This window comes from Notothenia coriiceps, unplaced genomic scaffold (assembly GCF_000735185.1).
Source record: "Notothenia coriiceps isolate Sejong01 unplaced genomic scaffold, NC01 NC01_scaffold00019000, whole genome shotgun sequence".
Lineage (NCBI taxonomy): Eukaryota > Metazoa > Chordata > Actinopteri > Perciformes > Nototheniidae > Notothenia > Notothenia coriiceps.
The window spans coordinates 1,264,974-1,288,677 of NW_011351701.1; the positions used below are offsets into that span (position 1 = coordinate 1,264,974).

Here is a 23,704-nt window from a genome sequence, read left to right on the forward strand (position 1 = left end):
TTTGGAAGTAACATTACACAAGACATGTTAATACCACTGTGAGAGCAAAGCCGATTCTGTAATATGATTATGAAACATCTGTGAGAGAACAGCAGGTCGTTTCCCCTTCCCTTTGTTTCTCCTACTCTTTCATCCAAACACGCACACGGTGCCCGAGGCCAGCCGGTGTTTGTACTCGTAGAGGTAGTAGGAGGCGGGGGGGAAGTTGCACTTCATCTCCATCCTGCCGGGCACCACGTGGATGGACACGCCCTCCCCCAGCCCGTCCCGCAGCTTCTTCAGCATGCGGGAGGCCAGGTAGCACCGCGCCCTTCCCGGGTCCTCCTCGATGGATGCGTACACCTCGGGCGGCGGGTTGGGGATCTTCCACTCCAGATCCACGATGAGCTGGTGGATCCTGCTCTTATCCAGCGAAGTGGGCGTGTCCCGGAAGCACACTAACACATGGGGGACGGGAGGGTCAGACGCCACGGAAATGAAGTTTGACTGCTGCACAACTTCCCCCTTTTCTTCCTTCTCTTCCTTCTCTTCCTTCTCTTCCTTCTCTTCTTGCTGGGTTTCCTCCTCTTCCCCCTCCTCCTTCTCCTCCTCCATGGGTCCCACAGCAGGGTGCAGCATCACCGCCCAGCGCAGCCATTCGTAGTTCTTCTCCAGGGTCTTCAGGATGCTCCCCGCCGCCTCCTCGGGGGGGGCTCGGCTCTGCACGGCCTCCTGGAGCTGGTGCCGGATGTCCACCTCCGCCTGCTCCAGGAAGTAGCCTAAGCAGCTGCTTCCTGAGTTCTTCATCTTCCTGTAGAGCGCCCCCATGCGGTCGGACCAGGTCTTCATCAGCAGAGCCTGGTCCCGGCCTGTCAGAGACGCCTGGGTGAAGAGGCACAGCAGCCCGGTGCCCAGCACAAAGTTGATCTGTTAGGGGAGAGTGAGGGAAAGTATGAGCCTTCAAATAGTGGGCAAAACTAGCTAAGAGTGTGTTCAACCCTGCAGGGAGCACCAGAGGGGTTGTTTTGTGACATGGATGCTGTTCAATGTTGAGTCAATTAAAGATGGAGCTTCTTCTGTTTGACCACAGAAGTGATTTTAAACAAATGCTCTAAATACTCAGGAATCACTTAATCCTATAACTAAGGATTGTCAGGAACTTTAAGTCCTGTTCGCTCATTGCTTTTTTGTATTTAGACAAAATCTGAAGAACCAGATAAATTGTAATTTGTTTTAGACCCTGCATACAACAAACATTGAATTAATATTTCCTGTGTACAAAGCATTGAAGATCTTTTGAATGTTTTTATCATTGTTTTGCTTTTATATGTTGCTAACAATCACCTGAAATAATTAGCGTTTCATTTATGGTGTTCTCCCACTGTTTTGACAACAGGAACACACTGTGGCTGTTTGCAGGACAAGTGAGCGCTGACTGCAGCCTAATATTATCTTGGAGCTTTTTGGGGAGGCAGGAAACCAAGTTGGTGCATTTGATATGCATGGATGTATGAAAAAAATGCCTGAAAAAACATTATTTCTGTTTATTTTTAACTGACCCAGCTTGCTTGAGTATTTGTTGTTTTTCTGACAGCGGAGAAATTACTCAGCTCAACACCAGCACATCATTTTGACTAATTAATCATTTGCATCATATCGTTAGTCTTAATGGGGTTGGTTATGATCAAATTCACGCCTGCCACAGCTTTAATGTTGTTGTTGTTGTTTATTGCAGCGTTTTGTCTTCAGTAGCACACCAAGCCACATGGGATTTCAGTCGACTTCACTGAACTTAAAAGTGTTTCCAGATCATTAGCCTTGAGAGGCTGGTTACGGCTCTTCTGGCTCATTATCTTCAACTGTTGTGAACACCTGGCCCTGTGAGACCAGCCCAACCCCCAAAAATAGCCCATGCAGATGTCACTAACTCTTTGTAGAAAGAGCCATGCCAGGTTATCCAGGGTTAGAGCACCAAGCCTGTCACTGCAGATCATTTAGTGACGCAACAGATCATTTTATAATGTAGTATTTGGATCATAAAGTAAGCAGATTTTGTGAGGTTGTGAAGCTGACAATTGAGCGGCCCGACCAAGCAAGGAGGCAGAACGTCCAAAAATACAACCCGGTGTGGGCATTTATTAAATCATACACATATGATATGACACAGCCTCAATCTGCTGCTCCTGTGCGCACAGTCACCAGCCACCACCAGGATCTCACACACACTACTCCCCTAACAGCAAAACCCCAGAGCTTGAATGCCCAACCCAACAGGACACAGGTGAGGGGGGAGGAGACAACACAGGGAACCAGGTGCACACAATCAACGACAGACATGGGGGAAGGGGAACACTTTTCAACAACAATAAAGCTAAACAACCCGTAACGGAGGCCGAGATCTATGAGCCCAGAGATCACCTCCGTGACAGAGGTCTATAAAGATAAGACATTGCCTGTGTTCTTGTCCCTGCATGGCACCGAAGCTTATCACCAGCAAAGTGTTTATACATGATACATTCTACCAAGGTTAGAGAAACATGGCTGCCGTTTCTTTGCTTAACAAAGTAATCTACTCCAGTGTGAGAGCTAAAGGGTGACTTTGATTAGAATTTATTTTAGCAAAGCATAGGGGTCATTTATACTGCCTACAAAGGGGAAATGCCCACCTTTTTGGTTAGCCAGCCAGCTCTGTTGTGATTGGTCAACGGCTTAGAAATGTCCCGCCCCTTAGCCACTTATCACGTACAATGAGTTGGAGCCCGAGCCCAGCGGTTCCCAAACTCAGGGCCCATTTAAGAATCTAAAAAATGTTTGCGGCCCACATTCAACCATAAACATTACGGAAGCTAAATCAAGTTCTGATTGGTCGATTCAGAACATGTGACACGTTGTTAATCCAGTAGAACAGACCGCTGTCAAGGACTGTAATGACTGTTGCTAAGGAGGATCAAGAAAGAGAAGGGGAAATAAAAATCTTAATGTCTTAATGTTTCCACACAAATCATAATGTTTTGCTAATGGTTTGGCAGCCCACTTGCAATGCGTTCGGGTCGCGGCCCACAGGTTGGGAACCGCTGCCCAGGCCAATAGGGACGCGAGTGTTACACATGTTACATAGTAATGTAACCATGTTTCAGAAGTAAACAAAGGAGTCCAATGGAGGTGTTTCAGCAGGGGGGGGGGGGGGGTGTTTGGGAGAGAAACTCCCTCTGGAGAGAACTTTGGGATTCAAGCCTTTGCAGACTATTAACATGCACTAAAACCTATAACACACTACAGGAAAGGCAAAACCCCAAAAAGCATAACAGGGCCTCTTTAATAAAGTTAGAATGCTTTTATCTTGTTGTTTTATTTGGACTATGATTGGCGATGACTGCACAGTAAATGACAAACAGTGAAATGATTTCCCCTTAATGAAAGCACTGAGCTTTTCTAGTACTCACTCAGTGCATTTATGGAAACAAATCCCTGCAAGGAGCACTACACAAATCACTCGTTCAGCACTAATTTAAGATGGAATTGCTTCAGCATTAAAGCTAATCCACTGATGCTGGCAGCCTAAACACCCTAAAGCCCCTGAAGAAGTGGACTTGAGTTTCTAGGATACAAACTGTCATTCTCTCCAGCCGTGAAAGCAGCATCTGTGTTGAACGACTTTGCAGATACTTAACACTTCACTTTGTTTAATAAATGCTGGTCAAACATAGGTCAAACGTTTTTACATAACGAGCGAGCCTGTGACTGCTGCAGTGTTTATTAAGGTTCATTTATTTGCATGTTGGATGATCATTATGTGAGTCCTGCCCAAGGGCAATAAGACAGATGGACAGATGGACAGTGACCATCCGGCATTTGGTCTGGTTTAGGGGGGGTTTACATAAGAAATAAAGTAGAACATAAAGCTCTATTTGATCCCATGCAAAAAGGGATATATTTGCACTTAAAGGAGTGGAATTACACTAATGTTGCTTCAACCAGAATACAATTGTCAGGCTTTAAGATTCCTGCTTTTAAATGTAGGTTTAAAGCCCGAGCAGCTGAACAAATTCATCAGCTTTCGGTACCAGCAGTGAAGGCAAACGGGAATTTGCCAACTCAGCTCGGATGAAAGACAACAGAAGGTCACTGCTCTTCTGAATTAAATATTTATTTTCAAACCAAGAAGATAGATGCAGCGTGCTTGGAGGTCCCACAGGACCTCCATGTTTTTTTTGGTCAAATTCATTGTATTCGGTCTGGAAATTGAATATTTAATCCTGCACAGCTGTGTTTTCCTCCATGCTTTTTATTTTCCTTTTGAAACCTGTCCTCTGTGATTATGTTTTACAACATGTGGTTTACTTGGAAATGGCTTAATTCTTGGATTGCATGTAATTAAGAATGTATTGATGAAAGGTGAGCTTATGCTTCGAAAGCTCTGTCTGTCTGTCTGTCTGTCTGTGTGTGTGTCTGTGTGTGTGTGTGTGGAAGAGGGGGGAGACAGAAAGTGTGCTGGCTGCACCACACTCATCTCTCTCTTCCTCCATCCTGTGTGTGTGTGTGTGTGTGTGTGTGTGTGTGTGTGTGTGTGTGTGTGTGTGTGTGTGTGTGTGTGTGACCTCAGGCTTCTTGCGGCTTTAGTTAAGTAGGAGTACATGCCCTTGTACAATGGCTTGTATAATTGGAGAGAATGAACATTTAATGACCCCCTGCAGGGAAATGAGGTGAACAACACACACACACACACACACACACACACACACACACACACACACACACACACACACACACACACTGTGCCCTGCACCTCCACCGACCTTCACGCAGAACTCCCTGAGCTCCCAGCGTTTGGGCTTGCGGTTCAGGATGAGCTCCTCCAGCAGGGTGGGCTGGTCGGTCAGCGCTGAGACCCCCATCAGACGGTTGTAGAGCGCCATCAGCTGCCTCTCCAGCCGATAGTCCTGCACGTACTGCAGGAAAACCTCCGTCTCCTTCTTAGTGAACTGTGCCTGGGCCCTCACCTGAAACAAGAGGCGGGGGGGGGGACAGATTCAAAGGAGAGTGTGAGCCCTCTTTAGTCCTGGTTTTTTCCAAAAATAACATAAAAATGAAATGCCTGCAATTTGCAAACAGCCTTAGAGGATAGACATAATATTAGAAGTCTTTTAGTTGTGTGTTTCTTTGTAGTCAACTTGAGGACCCTTGTGTCTCTAAGCAGTTGTTTTGTGATGTGTTGTCACTTTTAGACATTGTTTTGTGTAACTTTGTGGTGTTTTTGTATCTCTTTTAGTCATTAGGCATCTATTTTACGTTTTGTTTCTTTATGGTCATCTTGTAAAGTATCTCTTGAACAGTAATTTTTGGACTCTTTGCAGTCATTTTGTGTCTCTTATAAGTTGCTTTATGCCTTTTTGCTCCCCTGTTCAGACATACATTTCACATGTTAGGCTTACCCGTCACCATAAAGGCACGGCTCAAATATATTTTTTCTCTTGTCGCTAATAGGTTTGACTTACCGTTGTAATTATGTTCCTTTTCCTAGTCTGAGTTATGTAATTTCACCCTAAATCTAATCTTGTGGCCTGTAACTGAAAAATGTGGCTTTACACAAATACATTACCACTAAACACTGACTGATCCAGAAAGGTGTTTTATTTTTCTAAGCAAAATGCATTCAAGAGAGTTGTATCATTTGTTACATTTTAAAATAATTAAACAGTATATTAAAATCATAAGCGCATTAATACTGTCTAGTGGAAGTTAACAGATGCTTCAATCATACATCTGGTGACAGACATCTGCATCTACATAATACGCTTAGCATCATGAGTTCAGTCACAGTCACATCAGTTCAGTTAAACGGGCATTACTGTTCAAGGTCAGCATGCCCTTCAGTGTGTTTGCAGCATAACCAGTTCGAGTAAATTCTCTTTCACATACGAAACAGGGAGGCAGACATACTCCAACCGCCCCCACAGCTTTATATAAGACATACCCTAAAAAAGTTCCTTTCACAATAAACACTATTTTCCCAACATCAACAAAACGCAGACACACTGTTTTTCTTGCTGTGACAATATTATATTACTCAAGTCACATTAAAACACTGTGAGACACTCCTTTATTGGCTTACTACAATTATATAAAAGTACCCTTTCAAAATAAAAGTTCCCCTAACAATAAAACTCTCATGCATTTCAAACTTCCCTAACTCACCGAACTAATATTAGTTTACCCTTCACAAGTTCCCATCACAATAAAACATTGCAAGGCAGACACACTTAAATCTTCCATTGCAACGACTATATTACACCACCTGTATCAATGTACCCATCAAAAGTTAAAACAACTTTCCTTCACAATAAAACACTGAGAAACATACACTCCCTTATTGACTTACTACAATCATATAAATTACCCTTTCAAAATAAAAGTTGCCCTAACAATACAACACTTGTACATTTCAAACTCACCGAACTAATATTAGTTTACCCTTCACAATAAAACACTGAGAGGCAGACACTCCATACCCTCCAAAATAAAAGTTGAAAAGGTTCCTCACAGTAAAACAATAAGAAGCACGTATGCTAACCTTCCCTTATTAGACTACCATTCAAAATAAAAGTTGAAAAGGTTCCTCACAGTAAAACAATAAGAAGCCCACATGCTACCATTCAAAATAAGAGTATACTAAAAATGCGTGTACTAAGTGAACCTTCATGTTTGAGACCCAGGCAGCGTTTCCTCACCGCGGTGCCCAGCTGGTAGTACACCACGGCCAGGTCGTCCTCCAGCCGGTGCACCTCCTGGTCGTCCAGCAGGCCGGCTCCTCCTGCTCCCAGCTCCTGGTCCATGGAGTCCAGGTTCTTCTTGGCCGCCTCGCTCTCCTCTGCTGAGCCGCTGCCGCCCAGGTAGGAGCAGATACCCTGCACCAGCACCCTGGACATTTTTTTTTATAAAGCATTGAATGTTTTAGGCCCAAAATACATTTCTGATCTCCTGCTAAATTATGAACCATCCAGAACTCTCAGGTCTTCTGGGACTGGTCTGCTTTCTGTCCTCAGAGTCAGAACTAAACATGGTAAAGCAGCGTTCAGTTATTATGCTCCAAATATCTGGAACAAACTCCCAGAAACCTGCAGGTCCGCTGCAACTCTTACTACTTTTAAATGCAGGCTGAAGACCTCTTTGTCGCTGCTTTTAATTGAACTATTCATATCTTAATTGGCACTGTAACTTTTATTCATGTATTTTTTCTTTTAATGTTTATTTTATTATCTTTGCTTTTTAATGACTGTTTTTAAATGCCATTTTGTAAAGCACTTTGAAATGCCTTGTGTTGAAAGGGGATAAATAAACTTGCCTTGCCTTGACAGCATCAGGAACATATATCATATCATATATCAATATGAATGAAATCAGAAACTGTTATGGATATGCAATAGAAGTCATATTTATAAACATACTTAGAATGTGTTAAATGGAGTTATAAGCACACGTAAATATTTTTACAATGAATTATTAATGCTCATTACGCATTTTAAAGCAACATAATACTTTGCAAAGAAGTGAGTTATTGAGTATTGAGTCTTATTGAGTATTGAGTCTTATTGAGTATTATAATACTTGATCTTTTAACAAAATGCTAAAGTGTTATTATTATTGTTTAAATAATTAAAAATGATCTTTGAGTTCTGATAACTATTATTATACAGTGAGATAAGCAGATTTTAATGCATTATTGTGAGTATATTAACATGAAATATTTAGAAAACTCACCTCACAGTTTGCATGTAGCCCACTGGCTCCAAAACCTTTCCAAACATCGCCATGGCTGTGTTCAGACAAAGAGAGACAAATTAAGTTAACCCCTCCTTCATGTTAACTAGTATAAAATCCTTGTGCCATTATTTGTTATTAATTGATTATGTTCGGATCCTTTTTACTATTTTTATAACACCAGACCAAAAGTATTGCAACTCACCTCTGTTGTTCTGTGTGCACGTTTGTTCTGACCTTCACAGTTTGTCCAATATTTATACACTCTCATGAACAACCATTAATCTGATAAGACTTCTCGACGTACATGCTCTGTCTGAACTTGAGAGGAGGATGTAGTATATGAGGTGTACATTTCTTTGTGGTCGTAGTAGTGGAAGTAAATGTTTGTTTCTCAAGTGAATGCATAGTACTGATATATACACAGAAAAATGTAAGCCAAAAGTCTCATTCACTAGACGCCAAACAGTAAGCCAATACAGTCAGTAGGGGCTTGAACTGTGAGCCGTAGGGTTGCCGGTTCAAGTCCCCAAACAGACCTAAATATGGAGTGTGGACTGCTACTTGGGGAGTCCCAGTTCACCTCCTGGGCCCTGCCGTGGTGCCCTTGAGCAAGGCACCGGACAACCCCCCACTCCCATTGCTCCCAGGGCGCTGTACAATAGCTGCCCACTGCTCCTAGTACTACACTTCTGGTACTAGGATGGGTTAAATGCAGATGCCAAATGTCACTGTGTGTGCTGTGTGCTCTGCATGTGTGACCATTAAAGAGGGTTTTAAATCTTTTGATTAAATGGCACAGAAACATACAGAATAACAACAATAACAATACATTATTAAATAACCCTAGCTCTTACCAGGAGATAATGTAGAGACATTTTTAGTAGTTTTTGTTTAAATATTTCTAACAATCTCTTAATTCTCACTGTAGTCCATAGATGGCTATAGTGCACCGTTAAGCTGCCAATAAACACCAACGAAGAAGTTAAGAAGACTTCCGCTGGAAAAGGCGCTAACATTTTGATGTTGGTAAAAGGTAAACAAATGGCCCTTTCGGTGAAGTAAATGTGATGTGTGATGTGATGTGATCACAATATGTGTGATGTGATGTGATTATTCTACATTTTGCAACATTTCAGACTTTTTATCAGAAAATGGACCCCACGGTTCCGTTCTTTGCAAAGCTGAAGAAGGTGGCGATGAATTTAGAGTCAGAAACGGGTAAACTCACGCACGACTTTGAACACCGAAACGACGACGATCATGACGACGACAGCGGTGAGTAAAAACACTATTTATCAACGCAAAATAATAATAGTGTATGCATAATTTAGCTGGTTTTGATGTGAGTTCCTTTTTATTCCAGAAACTACAGCCAGAGCAATGAGAACATATCACCAAAGGAACTGTGAAGTCGGAAACCTAAAGGTACATTTTTGAAAACTGTGAAACCTAGCTTAGTTTAACGGCATATTACACTTTAGTATAAAATACTCGAAAACATTTCAATTTCCATTGTTTCAAGTTAGATAAGTTATTGTTTCTTATGTTCCTAATGACCGTCTGTTGCCTTGATGGCAGTTGGTGAAATCAAACTGACATTTTTTTGAAATAAACTATGTATTTAAGTACCTGCAAAATTAAACAAAACAGCTATAAAACGGTATTTAGTTAGGATAAGTGCGTTTACTCTTGTGAGACTGAATTCTTATATATTTTTGAATGAAATTTGGTGTTTGTGTGACATTGGTATAATACGAAATATAACACAATGGCCCTGCATTACAGCTAATATAGAGATATACACTTTTTAGACTACAAATGTGTGACATAACTTTAAGGTTTGTCATTTGTATGAAAATGGTGTTGTTCATTGAGGAAAAAAGATTATTAGGAAAGTACAGCAAAGAAATAACGTCCCTCATTAAGCATCGCAAAGAAGTGTAGGCTAGGGAGGCTGTGGCTCAGTGGATAGTGTGCTGGACTTCGAATCAGGGGATAGCAGTTCGTGTCCCACTGCAGTCAGCATGTCGTTGTGTCCCTGGCCTGGGCAAGACACTTCACCCCAAATTGCTCCGTTGGGGATTGTCCACAGTACTGAATGTATGTAAGTTGCTTTGGATAAAAGCGTCTAACAAATGATATGTAATGTAATGTGTAGAAACAGTTAGTGTGAAAGTGATTCATTCGTTGTATTCAGTCTGTTTCTAACACATACTTTACCATACACTATACATCTGAGGGCCGATTTATTTTTTGAAAAGAACAATAAGGAACTGTGCTTTGTCTTCATACAGGGGCAGCTCCAGGGTCAGATTGCTGAGCTGAAAGCACGGGAGGATTATGTGGACAGCTTTATTATGGCCGGCAGAGTGATGCAGAAAAAAATGACTAAGGACATCCAGGCACTTAAGGGACACTGGGAGAAATACGGTTACCAAGCTCCACGAGACACCCAGAGAGCGAGCAGTAAGTAATGACAGTAGCTGTATCTCTTTTCTTAAAGGGATAGTGTTGATGTTTGGTGGTGGCCGTTATGGTAGTTATCCGAAGAAGAGAAGCTACGTAAGTAAAATTTCTGTCGCGGCTGACTTTCTTTGTTAACATCAAGCCAGTAAGACCATTCAAACCGACCGCTCTAATGCCTTATCTTTAGCTTGTTTTACTTACAGTTGTGATGACTTGTTTTACTTCTGATTATGGGTTTGATGTTGTCCATTTAAACATTCACAAAGAAAATTGGCCTTTACATTAGTCAAACAAAACATAACAAAAGAGGCACAACTTAAATCAAATAATAAACAACTTAGATCCTTCTTTATTTACTTTATGTATGCTAATATAACTTACTGATTAGACAGCGTCTTCCACACAGGTAGCCCATCTCTGTGTCTCTTAAGAGCCTGGGGAATGTAGTCTTTTATAGCCTTGACTGCGGAGGTCATGATTAGGTGACAATGTCCTGCCCTTTTTACAAAACCAAAAGACCGGCTCCAACACATCAACTATGGTAAAACTAGCCCTTTGGCTGCTCACTGAAGAAAACAACATGATATCAAATGTGCTTTTATGGAATCTTTCTCTTGCACAGAGGCTAACGGACAGCAGTCAGAGGCTGCAGGTGAAGTATCAGAGGACAATGAAGCAGCAGGAGAAGAAGAAAGGGAAAGCCAGGAGGAGGCTGGAGGCAGTCCCTCCTCATCGCCTCAGACGGCCAAACCGCCGGCCTTCACTGACGTTATGCGAACACCACGGTTGTCTGACTTCGGCCTCTCTGAAATGGAGCTGAGGAAAATGTTGGCTGGTTGCTCTGAAGTGCCCCCCATGCCTGAGATGAGCCTGCCCCACCCCTCACTCTACGAGCCTGCACCGCCATCACCAATGCCCTTTACCCCCAAATGTGCCCTGCGGATGGATGACGAAGATCTGCGGACGCCTCAGCTGTCTGACTTTGGCCTTTCAGAGCACACCATGTGTCTGAACGACTTCACTATGGATCTGTTGAAGAAGAAGAAGAACGTTGAAAAGCCCCAAAGGTAGAGGATAATGAGCATCATGTAAACAGTATACGACCTCTACTGGCGATGTGCAGGATCTTTCCAGTAGGGCTGCTCAATTAATTGTATTTTAATCGCAATTACGATTTTGGCTTGCAACGGTTATGAAAACAACATAATCGAAATAAAACGATTTTGTTTTTTTAAAATAGGTTTTTCAGTTGAATTATACTTAAAGTTCAGGGTAATCAACTGTTAAAAACATACTTTTCAAATTTATTATGTTTTCAAAGTAAATGGTTAATCGTTTTTAATAATCGTGATATCAATTATTGACCCAAATAAACGAGATTATGATTTTTGCCATAATCGAGCAGCCCTACTTTGAGCACAACATGAATTTATGGATACAGCTCTCAACACTCAGATGAAAGGGAGCTGTATACTTTTCAATAATCCAAACATCTTTAGAATATGATCACAACAAATCATTTAAACTTGTTTATTCTTATCTTATGTTACCTAGTTAGCATTCTTTCTTTTTATTTATGCATACTAATCCCTCCCCTTTTAAACTTTTTACTGTCCTATAGTACACATTGGAATGATTTCTTACTTTATTTTTTACAACTTTATTAAATAGATAAAGGTTTGCTCTCTCTCTCGCTCCACATTGCTTTTCTTCCCGACTGCAACGCTGTTGTGTGTGTCTGTAAGAGCGTTTCACATGTGTGTATGAGAGATTTGATCAGTGTCGAGCCTCTCTCTGAGGGCCTAAGATATTCTACAAAATAATATTTAAAAACATTAAAACAAATTATATCCCTCAGAGAGAGGCTCGACACTGATCAAATCTCTCATACACACATGTGANTTGTATGCCATACGTATAATAGGGGGGTCCCTGCTCCAGCTCTCCATCAGCTTGGGGGTCCCTGGCCTGAAAAACGTTGAAGACCCCTGCTTTAAAGTGTATGTCGATGACCACTCAAAACATTTTAGTCCAGTCTTCGTCAGCACAACGGATTTGTGGTTAGTAGTAAAGTTAATAATTCAATCCTACAAAATGATAAAAATAAAATGTAAGACCTATCTAGGGCTGTGTGATATGGAGAAAGTCAAATATCGTGATATTTTTGATCAAGCAGCATTGTAGGGTGGACCATTTCACTAAATATTTGGATAAATATTCATCAATAATGTGGTGACAATGACTCAGGTGGTAAAGGCAAATATTAGAACAGTTAAAACATTAAAGAAATTACATCACATTAATGTAATTTCCAGCCTTTGAAGCCAGGAATGACACTTATGCAATATTATAAGAAAAGAGACAATATCTAGTTTCATATCAGATAGCGCTATGATAGATATATTGCACAGCCTTGTCTTCCAAAACATAACTCATTACTGAAAGCTGTAAGCAACAGTAAAGAATGCAACTAAAGAGGGCAGTCTAGGAGTTACATACCTTGTGTGTTCAAACTCTCCAAAGTGTTAACTGGGGGTTCAGGCCGGTCTTGTGATGGCCTGTAAAGAGGACACTCATAGATCAGTAATAAGCGGTGACTCTACAGTAGACTGGAAAGTAGGGCTGCTCGATTATGGCAAAAATCATAATCTCGATTATTTGGGTCAATAATTGATATCACGATTATTAAAAACGATTATCCATTTACTTTGAAAACATCTATCAATTGAAAAAAAAGATTNGTTAGTTAGTCTGTCGACGGTAGCAAACAAGGCACGTGCGTTGTTTTTGTTTTTGGCAATGATGTCAGAGAAGAAAGACTGTTGTGCGTTTTTCAATTCCAAATTATAAAGGCCAATCTCTCTTTATAGATTTCAAAATGAACCTTGAGATTTGTTTTTCGCCACCTATGTTCAGCTTTTCGACGTTCTCTTTTCTCTGTTTTCACGGTCATGGCCTTTCTCCATGGAGATATTTTCTTGCCAGTCACTTCCTTTACCTTAGTTGGAGCAATGGCATCAATAAAAATTTTTTATTAAAATTATCTACTAGCTCATTTACTGAGATGTCAGCAGGAGCAAGTGTGGAAGAAAAATTCTGAGTAAACATTTCCCTAGTATTTTCAGTTAAATATCGCTTTGTGGTTACCTCTTTTTGAACATTTTTGTGAACAGAAATAGAGCTCTCAAAGAAAACACAGGAATGATCAGAGAGTGTAACATCAGTCACCACAAGTCCACAACCTTAGAGATATTCAGACCCTTTGAGATAATTAAGTCCAGAGTGTGCCCCTTATTGTGCATGGGCTCCGTCACATGCTGAGTCAGTCCATAGCTATCAAGAACACAAAACAGTTCTTTAGCCCCTCTGTCCTGGGGGTTGTCAACATGGATGTTAAAATCACCAACAATGACTAGACGGTCAAAGTCAATACACACTATAGACAGCAGTTCAGTAAAGTCTTCAAAAAAGCTTGCACAGTATTTGGGTGGTCTATAGATATTTAGGAACAGAGCTCGAGAGGAGCATTTCAGCTGAAGGGCCACATATTCATAAGCAAAGTTCCCATTAGATGTCTTCCTGCATTGAAGGTGTAGCCACAATAATTTGATTGACAACATTTAATTATAAGTGATGAAAATGGTATCACATAAACCCTCATTTTAGCCTCAGCTGGATTCCATTTGACTTCTGGAAAAGTCTCTGAGCTGCAGGTTACCAGAGGTGAAGAGGACACATAACCAGACACAGAATCAAAAACATAATGTAGGATTAGTATATCGGAATAACTTGGATATCTTTCTTCACATTTGCAATTTTTTGGGGGTCTTTCTGACATTTCCGGGGCATTTTTCCCCCTCAATTTCTAACAGTGCTCTACTTTTTTCTTTTTTTGTATTCAACATTTATTCAACCATGCACCTTCCATTGAGAACACTTGAAGAAAAAAAAACTGAAAAGGTTGACTTTGTATCTCTTTAAAGCCACATGGAGAAATAAATAAAGAGAAATCCAGTTTGTTTTTTTAACCAAATTTATTCCATAAAAGACACTTGAAAATATACTTGTATATCGCTCCATGAAGCTGTTCTGCTAAATCCATATTGTACAAAATATTCCACACAGACAGACGGGCTGCATCTCCACTGGGAGGAGGAAGAGTTTAAAGGGTTAATGGGGAGGAAAAGAGTTTCATCTTTTACAGACTGAGCTGTTTGTGGTTTAAATTCTGTTTGTTTTTCAGAGGAAATGCAGCCGAACACACAAACTTCTCAAACTGAAACACAACAAACAATTAAAATAACTTTTTTCACTTGAACAGGTAAATGTGGAGAAGTGGAGTTTACAATATTTCACATGAGTTTTTTTGTTTCAAATGCAACTAGAGACCGTTTTTATTTGAATAAATGTTTGCTATATTTGAAATTAACTTAGAACAGTTTGTGGTCATTTCTGAACTGACCGAGTAAACCTTTAGTCAGAACAATAACAACAACAACAAGAACACCCAAAAAAAAATGTATAAGGATTTCGCCAACATGCAGCATTAAAAGTGTTAGTGTTAAAAAGCACGCTAAGCACATAGCCCATCATCAAACTCATTCAACAACTCAAAATATTAGTTTTTAACCAAACTGTGTCCCAAAGATTCCAAGAAAATGATCTTTTAGGGAAAATGGTTGGCTTCATGCAAGAACAATTTATAAAAACAGTCATGGACTTGTAGTTTTTTTATTTTAAATGAATATAGATACAATATAAAAAGTATTTAGTTCGCCACATCATTGAGACCAATTCATCAATTAGCATTAATAATGCCTTTTCCATTAATTGAATAATTGTTTTCATCAATTCAACTTTACATTGCATCCCGGATGTGTGAATTTCACTGATGTTGAACTCACAAATGCTGATTTACTACAACTTTGTGCAGTTTTAAGTTGTAGTTGTGTGTTGTATAGCACTTTTATGGTAAAACCTGACCAACAAAAAACAGGTTTTGGATTTAAATATTTTTTAAAATCTCTCCTTCATGACCTCAAGATCAATTTCAGTAAGTTTTCAAACAAAAACTAGATGAATAAATAGCACTACAGGTAAGAAGAAAACTGTGTATTTTCAAATTTTGTGTTGAACTGTCCCTTTAAGAGTTCTTGCATGAGGCCTATATAAAACTTGAAAAACAAAAACCAAAAAAATGTCAACTTCTCAAAACCCATCCGGCATCAAAAACACAACCGCAAGAAAAGCATCTCTGAGTTATGAAACATCGAGTGGCCGAATCCAGCTTCCTGTTTAGTGCTCTGTAATGTGCTACGTGGCATCACCTCCTGTTGAATATATTTAGCAGTCACAATGATTTGACATTTTTAGTAAACAACTGTCTTTGAAAGGCGCTGTAAACAGGGCACGCGGATTAACATTCATATCAACATCTGACCTTCGAATGAAAACCATCAAATTGTAAAGCCTCATATAAACGCAGCCATTTAGAATTACAAGCTGCATTACTTTAAACTCTTATTCTAAATGTCACATGTACTTCAAGTTATGCATGTATATTTGTACTTTGAAAGATATGTATGACCACAATAGGATTCCCATTGGCTCTGAAGCTTTGTGCAAAACAGCTCGTCAATAACAGCCACGATATTGCCATTTCTATTCCCTGATTTCTAGAGGAGGAATTGAGATTCTTTACCAAGTGAAGCGTTGAGAAGAAGCAGGCAATGAGAAGACAAAGCATTGGAGTAAAGCAGAATATAAAATGAGTATTACTTATACTATATGTGCTAATGTTGTACTTGTTGTGAAGCATCTCCACAGCCCATTAAATGGATGTTTGAAGCAAAACATTTGAATTCCCTAACTCCGTATTCTCCATTGAACGCCATCAAGTTGATACGATGTGAACAGAGGAATACGGCGACAACCGGAACACGTATTGAGGCCTGATCGATGTATCCGTCAGGTTCATTGCTTTATAAGTGTCCCTCATGAAAGTGGTAATACCTTTGTGTCCCTTTTGAATCGCTTGTCTCGCAACATGATAGAAAAAACATTCGATTTTTCGTACTCGTGTAAATTGAGTCTTCACATCTGTTTTGATCCCTTATCCAGAAACCACAGGTCTCACATTAAAACGTATTCATCCCTAAAAAGCAGCAGACTGTGCCTAGGGAATATGACCCTACTGATTGTTTGCTGTGAGCAGGGAGCAAAGTGTTGGAGTGATGATTGAATGCCTCTTTCAAAGTTCAATTTGAGATACTGGCAAACGGCTTCATTTCAATTGTCAACTAACACATCCAAGAGACTCTTTAAAAAAAAAGTGCATTAAATGATTGCATTCCTTGAGTCCTCTTGATAACAAAGTAAGATATTTAGTCAATTGTCCTGGTTATAGTCGGACAAGTATATCTTTTTATAAAATGTCTTCCAAAGTGCTAAAGAGAGACAATCCTCCAGGTGGACGCAGAATGTTTCTCATGGTTTCACATTATTCTACTGACCTGCAGGTGGTGCTGACACCAAGTATTATTGTGATGTACCAACAGACTAGTGATCCATCCTCTGCTTCTTATGGGTTATACTATATATATATCTGTTTTGTATTTATAGGACCTTTATGTGCCAAGTTGCATGGTGACTGCTTTTTACTTTAGCAACTCGCACTTTGGAATCAAATCATGGAAAGGTCCTGATGTGAAGCGTCAGAGCGTCTATGAAGAACTGCTTTAAGGCTCCCAAAGTGTGATTGAATGTATAGTATAAATAACAGCAGCTTTTAGGAACAAAGCATCAGAGATTTTGAAAACAAAGTGGAACGTTTTGATAAAAGGCTTAATTTAACGAGAGCTCGTTCGTGGCTTTTCTCTAAAATGTATTTTGACCTAAATATGTTTTCTTGAAATGTATACCTTTATAATATGATTACAACTTTTCTTTTGTTTAACTCTCTCTTGTGATATTATAACTTTGGACTTATTTATCATATAGAAAGGAATATTATATTATTATTATATCTCTTTCTTGTAAATGTACACGTTTTTTTGGTCATTTTTGGGAAATATTCAGAAAACATGTTTTAAGGAAGGTCTTTATATTCAAAACGATCACAGCCAAGTTTGATACAGGAGATAATTCACAATACTAAGGTGTGACTGTCAAAGTATTTCTTTTAAAATGTATATTTAAAATATTTCGTTGTGATGAGAAATGATATTTTCACTCGAGTTAACTCCCTAAATATTCAGATTTGTTTCCGCAAACCTAGGCCTTTTTGTTTTTGATCAAATAACTTTATTCTCAAGATGTTTTTTCCACTATTGTTGTTGCATCGTGATTGTACTCTGCAGTGTGTGTGTGTGTGTGTGTGTGTGTGTGTGTGTGTGTGTGTGTGTGTGTGTGTGTGTGTGTGTGTGTGTGTGTGTGTGTGTGTGTGTGTGTGTGTGTGTGGGCTGGCTGGCTGGCTTTTACTTTCACCTAATTGTACTATTATTTTCAATGTGATCATTTCACGTCTATTCCCTCATGTCGCAAAGTGTTGTTGTAAATAATGTTAACATCATCTAAAGTTTATTTCTACTCCAATCTTTTAATTGTAATGAAATCTAGAAATCACACGGACTAAATGTAGGAGAAATTCAATGTGAACTGAGGTTTTTTCATATGCTTGTGTTAATCACAGGTGTAGAACCAAGCTGGCAGCATCACTAGCTCGCTGCAGAGTGAAACAGAGTCTGCAGAGCGTCTCCTGTTTTCTGTCAGATCCTGTCAGGACCAAACAGCACAGAGCAAAACGTCTGCCACTTTATGCATGGGTCAATACTCTCAAAGCCAGGTACACTCGCACACACATGCACACACAAGCAAATACACACACAAACACAAACACTGAGAAGGAGGGCCATAGAAAGAGAGCCATGCAGTTATTTATTTATGTCACACTTGCTCCTTTTTCCTTTATTCTTCTGTTCATCGTGCCATTAGGGCTTGCATTTATGTAAACAGTTTCCAGTATTAATTGGAAAAATCTAATGTCACAAGTGGGACACACTTTTTTAATTGCCCTTTAGTGGGGTTTTTTTGGTTTAAATGTCAGTGTCAATGTCAGTATGAAGACAAATTATATAATAACTTCTATCAGACTGTTTATAAAATAACACTGTGAGTTTAAAGTGATAGGCTCTGTAGGGGGAAATTGCAGGTGCAGTATGGGGTTAATGGTGAGTGCAGTTATCACATATCTGAGACCGGAAAGTTTAACATGTTCATACCTTGGGGGTGAAAAGGTGCATCTTGGATAGTTATGTGAAGCTAAAATGCAGCAACTCTACTCACCAGACACACCTTGAGTGTATTTGAATCATATTTCCTCTAAACTAAACAATTCATTTAACAGAAATCCTGATATTTTCTCTATAGTGTTGACGAAGTGTGTGCATCGTTACAAAGAGCCGGCTTGTGTGAAGTGGAGATCATGACGGCCCTCAGTGAGGGGTCGTTCTGCAGAGACCCTCTCTGTCCCGATACACTCGTCTTCTCCCCTCAGCTTCACGCTCTGCTGCAGCACAGCAGCCTCACAAGTACATATGCACTTAACACACAGGTATGTATGGATATGTGTAGTGAGGTGTGTAATTGAGCTAAATATAGGTTACACTCACTAATGGGAAACATGCTTTAATCCTTCAGGGGCTTGTAAAGATAATTTAAGGAGATAGATACAAGACTGGTGGAAAGAATACTGTCAAAAAAGTAGTACAATATTTATAAATCCACCTAAGAGAAAATAAGAAGCAACCAGATATTTAGTTTCTTTATAAATGTGACTTCAACTACATTGTTTTCATCGGAGGAAAAAGAAAAGAGAAAAAAATCTGTACCAACAAATTAAATTCAGATACTATTCTTTGCTGGCCCAAACTCAAAAATAACCGCAATCTTCTGGTTTATCTTTTAATGGAGCACCAAGAACATTGGTCTGTGTATGCCCATTTTATTAAAAGCAAAATTACTGGTTTAAAATAAAGTCCCCAAAATACTCACCGGAAGTTGCCAATTGAATGAACAGAAGGAGATGTTGTTAACTTGTTGAATCGTTGACTAATAGTTCTTCTTAATGTAGGTAATGATCTTTACTTTTGATGCTGTGGGACTAATTTAAAGTTTTGCCCTTCACACAAAAGTGGCTTAGGGCTTTGAAGTATGCTCCTGCTGTGATGTGAAGTTTATTATCTTTGGAGCTGAGTTAAAGAGGTCAGTTTGTTATTAATCTTGATCAGCATCACAGCAGTCTATAACACTGGAGGGCACACTTTTGTCAAGCAGGAAATCCCCCATGCATTGTGAATAAAGTGTGCATCTATTTTTCAGGACAGGAGTGTGTGTGTGGCAGTGAGTGCGTTACGCCCCCTGCTGTTTGATAACGGGGACGTCTTGGCGGTGGGGTCTTTCTCAGCTGTGACCGTGGCTCACGTCGCCGTGGCGGCCGCTGACCGCTCTGGCCGAGTGTTGGTGTGTGGTGCCGATCACACTACGTCACAAATAGACGAGATACAAGAACTACTCACACAAATGGATATCAAAAGTGAGATCATGCATTGCAGCATCCCATAAACCCCTCTGTTTCAGCCCTGTTTCAAAAGTGCTGATTCTCTGTCTGTTACTTTAGATGAAAAATAAGGAGCCACTCCCCACGCCCCTCTGAGAGATATTTGGTTAAAAAGAACACAATGGTGCTCTAGGAGGAGATTCAGGTGATAAGGTGTGTGGGGGGGGGTCTGAGACTGCCAAGGCACACGCTAATGGTTACACAACCCAAAGAAATATTATGACATCACAAAGTGGCCAAAATCTGATCAGCTCATTTTCAGACAGGTTTTTATAGAAATGGTTCAGGACAAAAAGTGAGAGAATCTTTTTCCCTGAAACATTCAGAATCTCTTTAAACGCGGGGAAACACATATTTATGTATAAAAGACATGAAAAAGTGGATCTTGCATAATAGGTGACCTTTAAATTAAAAGTACACTTGGATAGCGCAGACCTTAGCCAAGGTCATTCACATCATTAAAACATATTTGTGTATATCTGCTCAGTCATTTCTATCCGCCCCAAAGTTTAGTGGGTTCTTCTTTGGCCCGTGCTTCATTCTTCAACCAAGTTTCATGAAAATCAGGTCAGTCGTTTTTTTGTAATCCTGCATACGAATCAAAAAACATAACCGAAAAGATAGGTTGGTGGAAGATACATAAAGTCTGTTGATTGACAAGCTTTCACACACATGAGAATTTGAGGAGCCTCTTGGGAATATTTCATTCCAACTGTATATTAGCATTACTTTCATGGTCCTACTTCATGTCCTTTGCAGATGTGCGAGTCCTGTCAGAAGCCTTCAGTGGTTTGAATGAGTGGGACGCCTCTGTCCAGCGACTAAAGGTCATCATCGTGCTGCCTCAGTGTTCCTCCTCCGCGCTCAATGACCCTGTGCCCACCATGCACAGTGAACATGGAAGTACGTATGAAATACATATAAATATTGATCGAGATAGTGTTTTTACATTAAATGTGATAGAAATGCTAAAGAAGTTCCGTTCTGTTGACAGACTGGGATCTACTGCCGGAATTGTGTCACAGTTCTGTGTCTCGAAGCAAAATACACACAATGGCCTCCCAACAGGCACGACTTCTAGCTCACGCCGTGTCCTGTGAGTATATACTGAAAGCACAAACACACACACACAAATACTATAACTTGGAATGCATCTTTTCAGGCAATGAAACACAATACATTACAATAAACAGATATGAAGAATTAAAGCTGGGAACAGTTATGCAAAGTGTGACAATACACAAACACACACACTATAAATGTGGGCTATAGCCTACTGTTCCTCTGTATATATGATTCATACAATGCAACACTATAATAAAAGAGTAGTGGATTATTATTTGTATTTCTTTTTTTCTGTCAGTTCCAAAGGTTCAGACGGTGGTCTACTGCACACGCTCAGTGTATCCTGAGGAAAATGAACAGCTAGTGAAAAGAGTGTTAGACAAAACACACACCCATCCCAAACTGCTGCCCTTCAGGTAAAAACACACACACCTGCTTGTGCATGTATAAGTTCTCTATATATAAAGTTTTTCATTATGAACTTAGATTATTTGTGTCCTCAGGCTCAAACCGTTAATGCAATGGGAAAACTCTAAGCAGTTGGTTTTAATCACTCGCCGAACATAAATCAGTACTAGGGTTTGTGGAAGTCGTCAATCCATGTGCATTTAAAGGTAAACTCAACACTGTTTTCTCTGACAGAAAGTGACAGGTGATAGGCAGCTCACAGTGAAGCCTTCTGCTTTAACAAAATATTCACTTTGAAGCTGATTGTGTCGCTCTGTACTTTTTTATGTTATTGAGATTCTGTCAGATTATTAAATTCAGAACCATCCGTCATTGTGATAAATGTACTGGGGATTAAACAAAATGTCAATTTATGAAACCAACCTCCATGTCTTTATTCTGACAGGACTCAGAGTCTACAGCCATGCTAGCTGCTCTGTGAGTCTGTACATGCTAATGTTATCATGCTAACAATATGTAGGCTGATTATAGGCAGGTATAATGTTTACCATGTTTATATTGTTAGTATGCAAATGTTTGCTAATCAGCACTAAACACACAATTCTGCAGAGGCAAAACTGATACTGGACAGATTCAATGTGAGTTATTCAGATGTGTCCTCCTTTCGTATTTGTCTGCTTCAAATTTAGATTAGTTTGAGGGAGAAAATTGAAAGTCTTTCATTTTTAAGCATAAATTATGATTGCAAAACAGCTACAGTCATACTACAGACGGCAGGTAAAAGGACTGTCTTCGTTCTGTAGCACAAAAATAATACATTTAAAGTTTATTGGACATTTGTTCACAGAGTATATAAGATACATTCACAATCTCATTTTAAAACATCCCATTCAACAGCTGCATACGTATCTGAGTGCAGAACTCAAGTATAGTGAGCAGTGAGCTTCAACTCTGAGAATTACAGACGGCAGTAAAGACTGGGAGAGTAAATCATGTCTGTCTAGTATAAATATGATAGCCTATCCTCACATTATACTTTCTGTACAACTGTGTGTGTGTCTGTGGGAGAAAGAGAGAGTGTACAGTTACCAGGGTGAGGACAGTAAAAAGGATCAGCTGTGGTTGCCGTGGGGACAGTAGTTAATCCCACAGTCCGGGTGGAGCAGATTTCAGGGTCAGTTTCACGCCTGCTGCTCCATGACACTCATTTCTTACCATTCATCCCCTTAAATAAATTAAAATGTTATTATGTTTGTAGTTTCTTCACATCAAATGTTTCTAAACTTTTATCAACGCACTATAGTGCCAGGAGTCGACCAGCAGCTGTTTCACCTCTTTGTTTAGCGTTGCCTGTTACAAATGTACTGTAGTGAATAGTTTATACTAGTAAACGCCAGAAAATAACTGTACAGTCTGCAGCAGCTCATACTGCACAAATATCATCTTAAATGCCACCAAACTACTTCTATTAATATGAAAATGTTGTTTTGCGTCAGACAAGTAAAGAGAAGAAAGAAAAGTGATTTGTTCTTCCTTAAATGGAACAGGTCAAGGTGTTTTTATTCATAATTACATGTGTCATTCCCTCTTGTTTTTCTCGTTTCTTTGGCTTCTATGTTTGAGGGATGGTGGTTATAGCTCCAAAAACATGAATTATCATATACATATTATATGTATATATTCATATACACTGACTTTTAGGTTTTGTAGGTGTAAGAGGAATTGAGTTGTGTACTTGTAAAATGCTGCCTTTCAGACGGTGTGATCTATATAAGCTTTGCTGTACCTAACTAAAACGATAGACGTTTTCACTCTCTAAACTCATTAATAGGACCCCTGGCAAGAATGATGCTCTGTGCCTCGATTTTGAAAGGTTTGTTTTGGTTTCCACCCAGCTGCAGGAGAATTGCAGTGGGTGCAAATGTGTGCAGTTTTCCTGATTCCTAAAACAACTTTTCGTTGAGAATTTAAAAATGAATAAAGGTCACACCAGCACACCATTTCCATATTTAAACAGAATTGGGACCGCTGAGAATTGCCAACATATAAAATGTGGAGGGCACTTACAGCAGATGTACAAAACACAGTCACCAGCAGTGACAGCTGGTAGTGCAGCAGCCTATCAGCAGGCTGGTCCTGAGGCTGCGAGCAGCACTAACATCCACAATATACAACTCTGCATATACAGTATATACTGTTACACTGCTGTTAAACTAATCTTCAAATACTCTTATTAATGATCATTGATACAACTGTATTAACCACTGACTATCAGCGTGTAGTTTTCTTGACTAGAAAATGTCACCATATGCCTGAAAACACAACATATTGAAGTTGCCACATACTGTACCTCAGTTTTAATAATACATGTCCTGTATTTGGTTTTGTTGGTAGACTGCCAAGGCACAC

At 39.7% G+C, this 23,704-nt stretch overlaps 3 protein-coding genes across 4 annotated transcripts in view; 2 read left to right on the top strand and 1 right to left on the bottom strand.

Moving 5' to 3' along the window:
* On the bottom strand, window positions 1-7,947 carry LOC104951592 (uncharacterized). The gene is made up of 5 exons (XM_010778281.1): window positions 7,943-7,947; window positions 7,738-7,792; window positions 6,708-6,897; window positions 4,776-4,979; window positions 1-906 (listed from the first exon to the last, which is right to left on the bottom strand). Exons 2-5 carry the CDS (start codon window positions 7,788-7,790, stop codon window positions 130-132), a joined length of 1,224 nt encoding a protein of 407 aa, XP_010776583.1. The 5' UTR covers window positions 7,791-7,792; window positions 7,943-7,947; the 3' UTR covers window positions 1-129.
* Window positions 7,948-8,710: 763 nt separating this feature from the next.
* ska3 (spindle and kinetochore associated complex subunit 3) lies at window positions 8,711-11,304 on the top strand. Of its 2 annotated transcripts, XM_010778280.1 has the most exons (5): window positions 8,711-8,773; window positions 8,877-9,015; window positions 9,104-9,165; window positions 10,035-10,206; window positions 10,829-11,304. In XM_010778280.1, exons 2-5 carry the CDS (start codon window positions 8,892-8,894, stop codon window positions 11,275-11,277), a joined length of 807 nt encoding a protein of 268 aa, XP_010776582.1. In that variant the 5' UTR covers window positions 8,711-8,773; window positions 8,877-8,891; the 3' UTR covers window positions 11,278-11,304. The 2 variants fall into 2 exon arrangements, with proteins under 2 accessions (XP_010776582.1, XP_010776581.1); XM_010778279.1 differs by lacking the exon at window positions 8,711-8,773 and having other exon boundaries at window positions 8,780-9,015.
* A 6,593-nt stretch (window positions 11,305-17,897) lies between these two features.
* The window catches only part of LOC104951640 (putative methyltransferase NSUN7), a 6,243-nt gene continuing 436 nt past the window's right edge, over window positions 17,898-23,704 (top strand). The window contains exons 1-6 of the mRNA XM_010778350.1: window positions 17,898-18,049; window positions 18,634-18,817; window positions 19,585-19,798; window positions 20,582-20,725; window positions 20,817-20,918; window positions 21,186-21,303. Of these exons, the coding sequence (XP_010776652.1) occupies window positions 18,689-18,817; window positions 19,585-19,798; window positions 20,582-20,725; window positions 20,817-20,918; window positions 21,186-21,303 (707 nt within the window). The 5' untranslated portion in view covers window positions 17,898-18,049; window positions 18,634-18,688. The remainder of the gene's footprint in view (window positions 18,050-18,633; window positions 18,818-19,584; window positions 19,799-20,581; window positions 20,726-20,816; window positions 20,919-21,185; window positions 21,304-23,704) is intronic.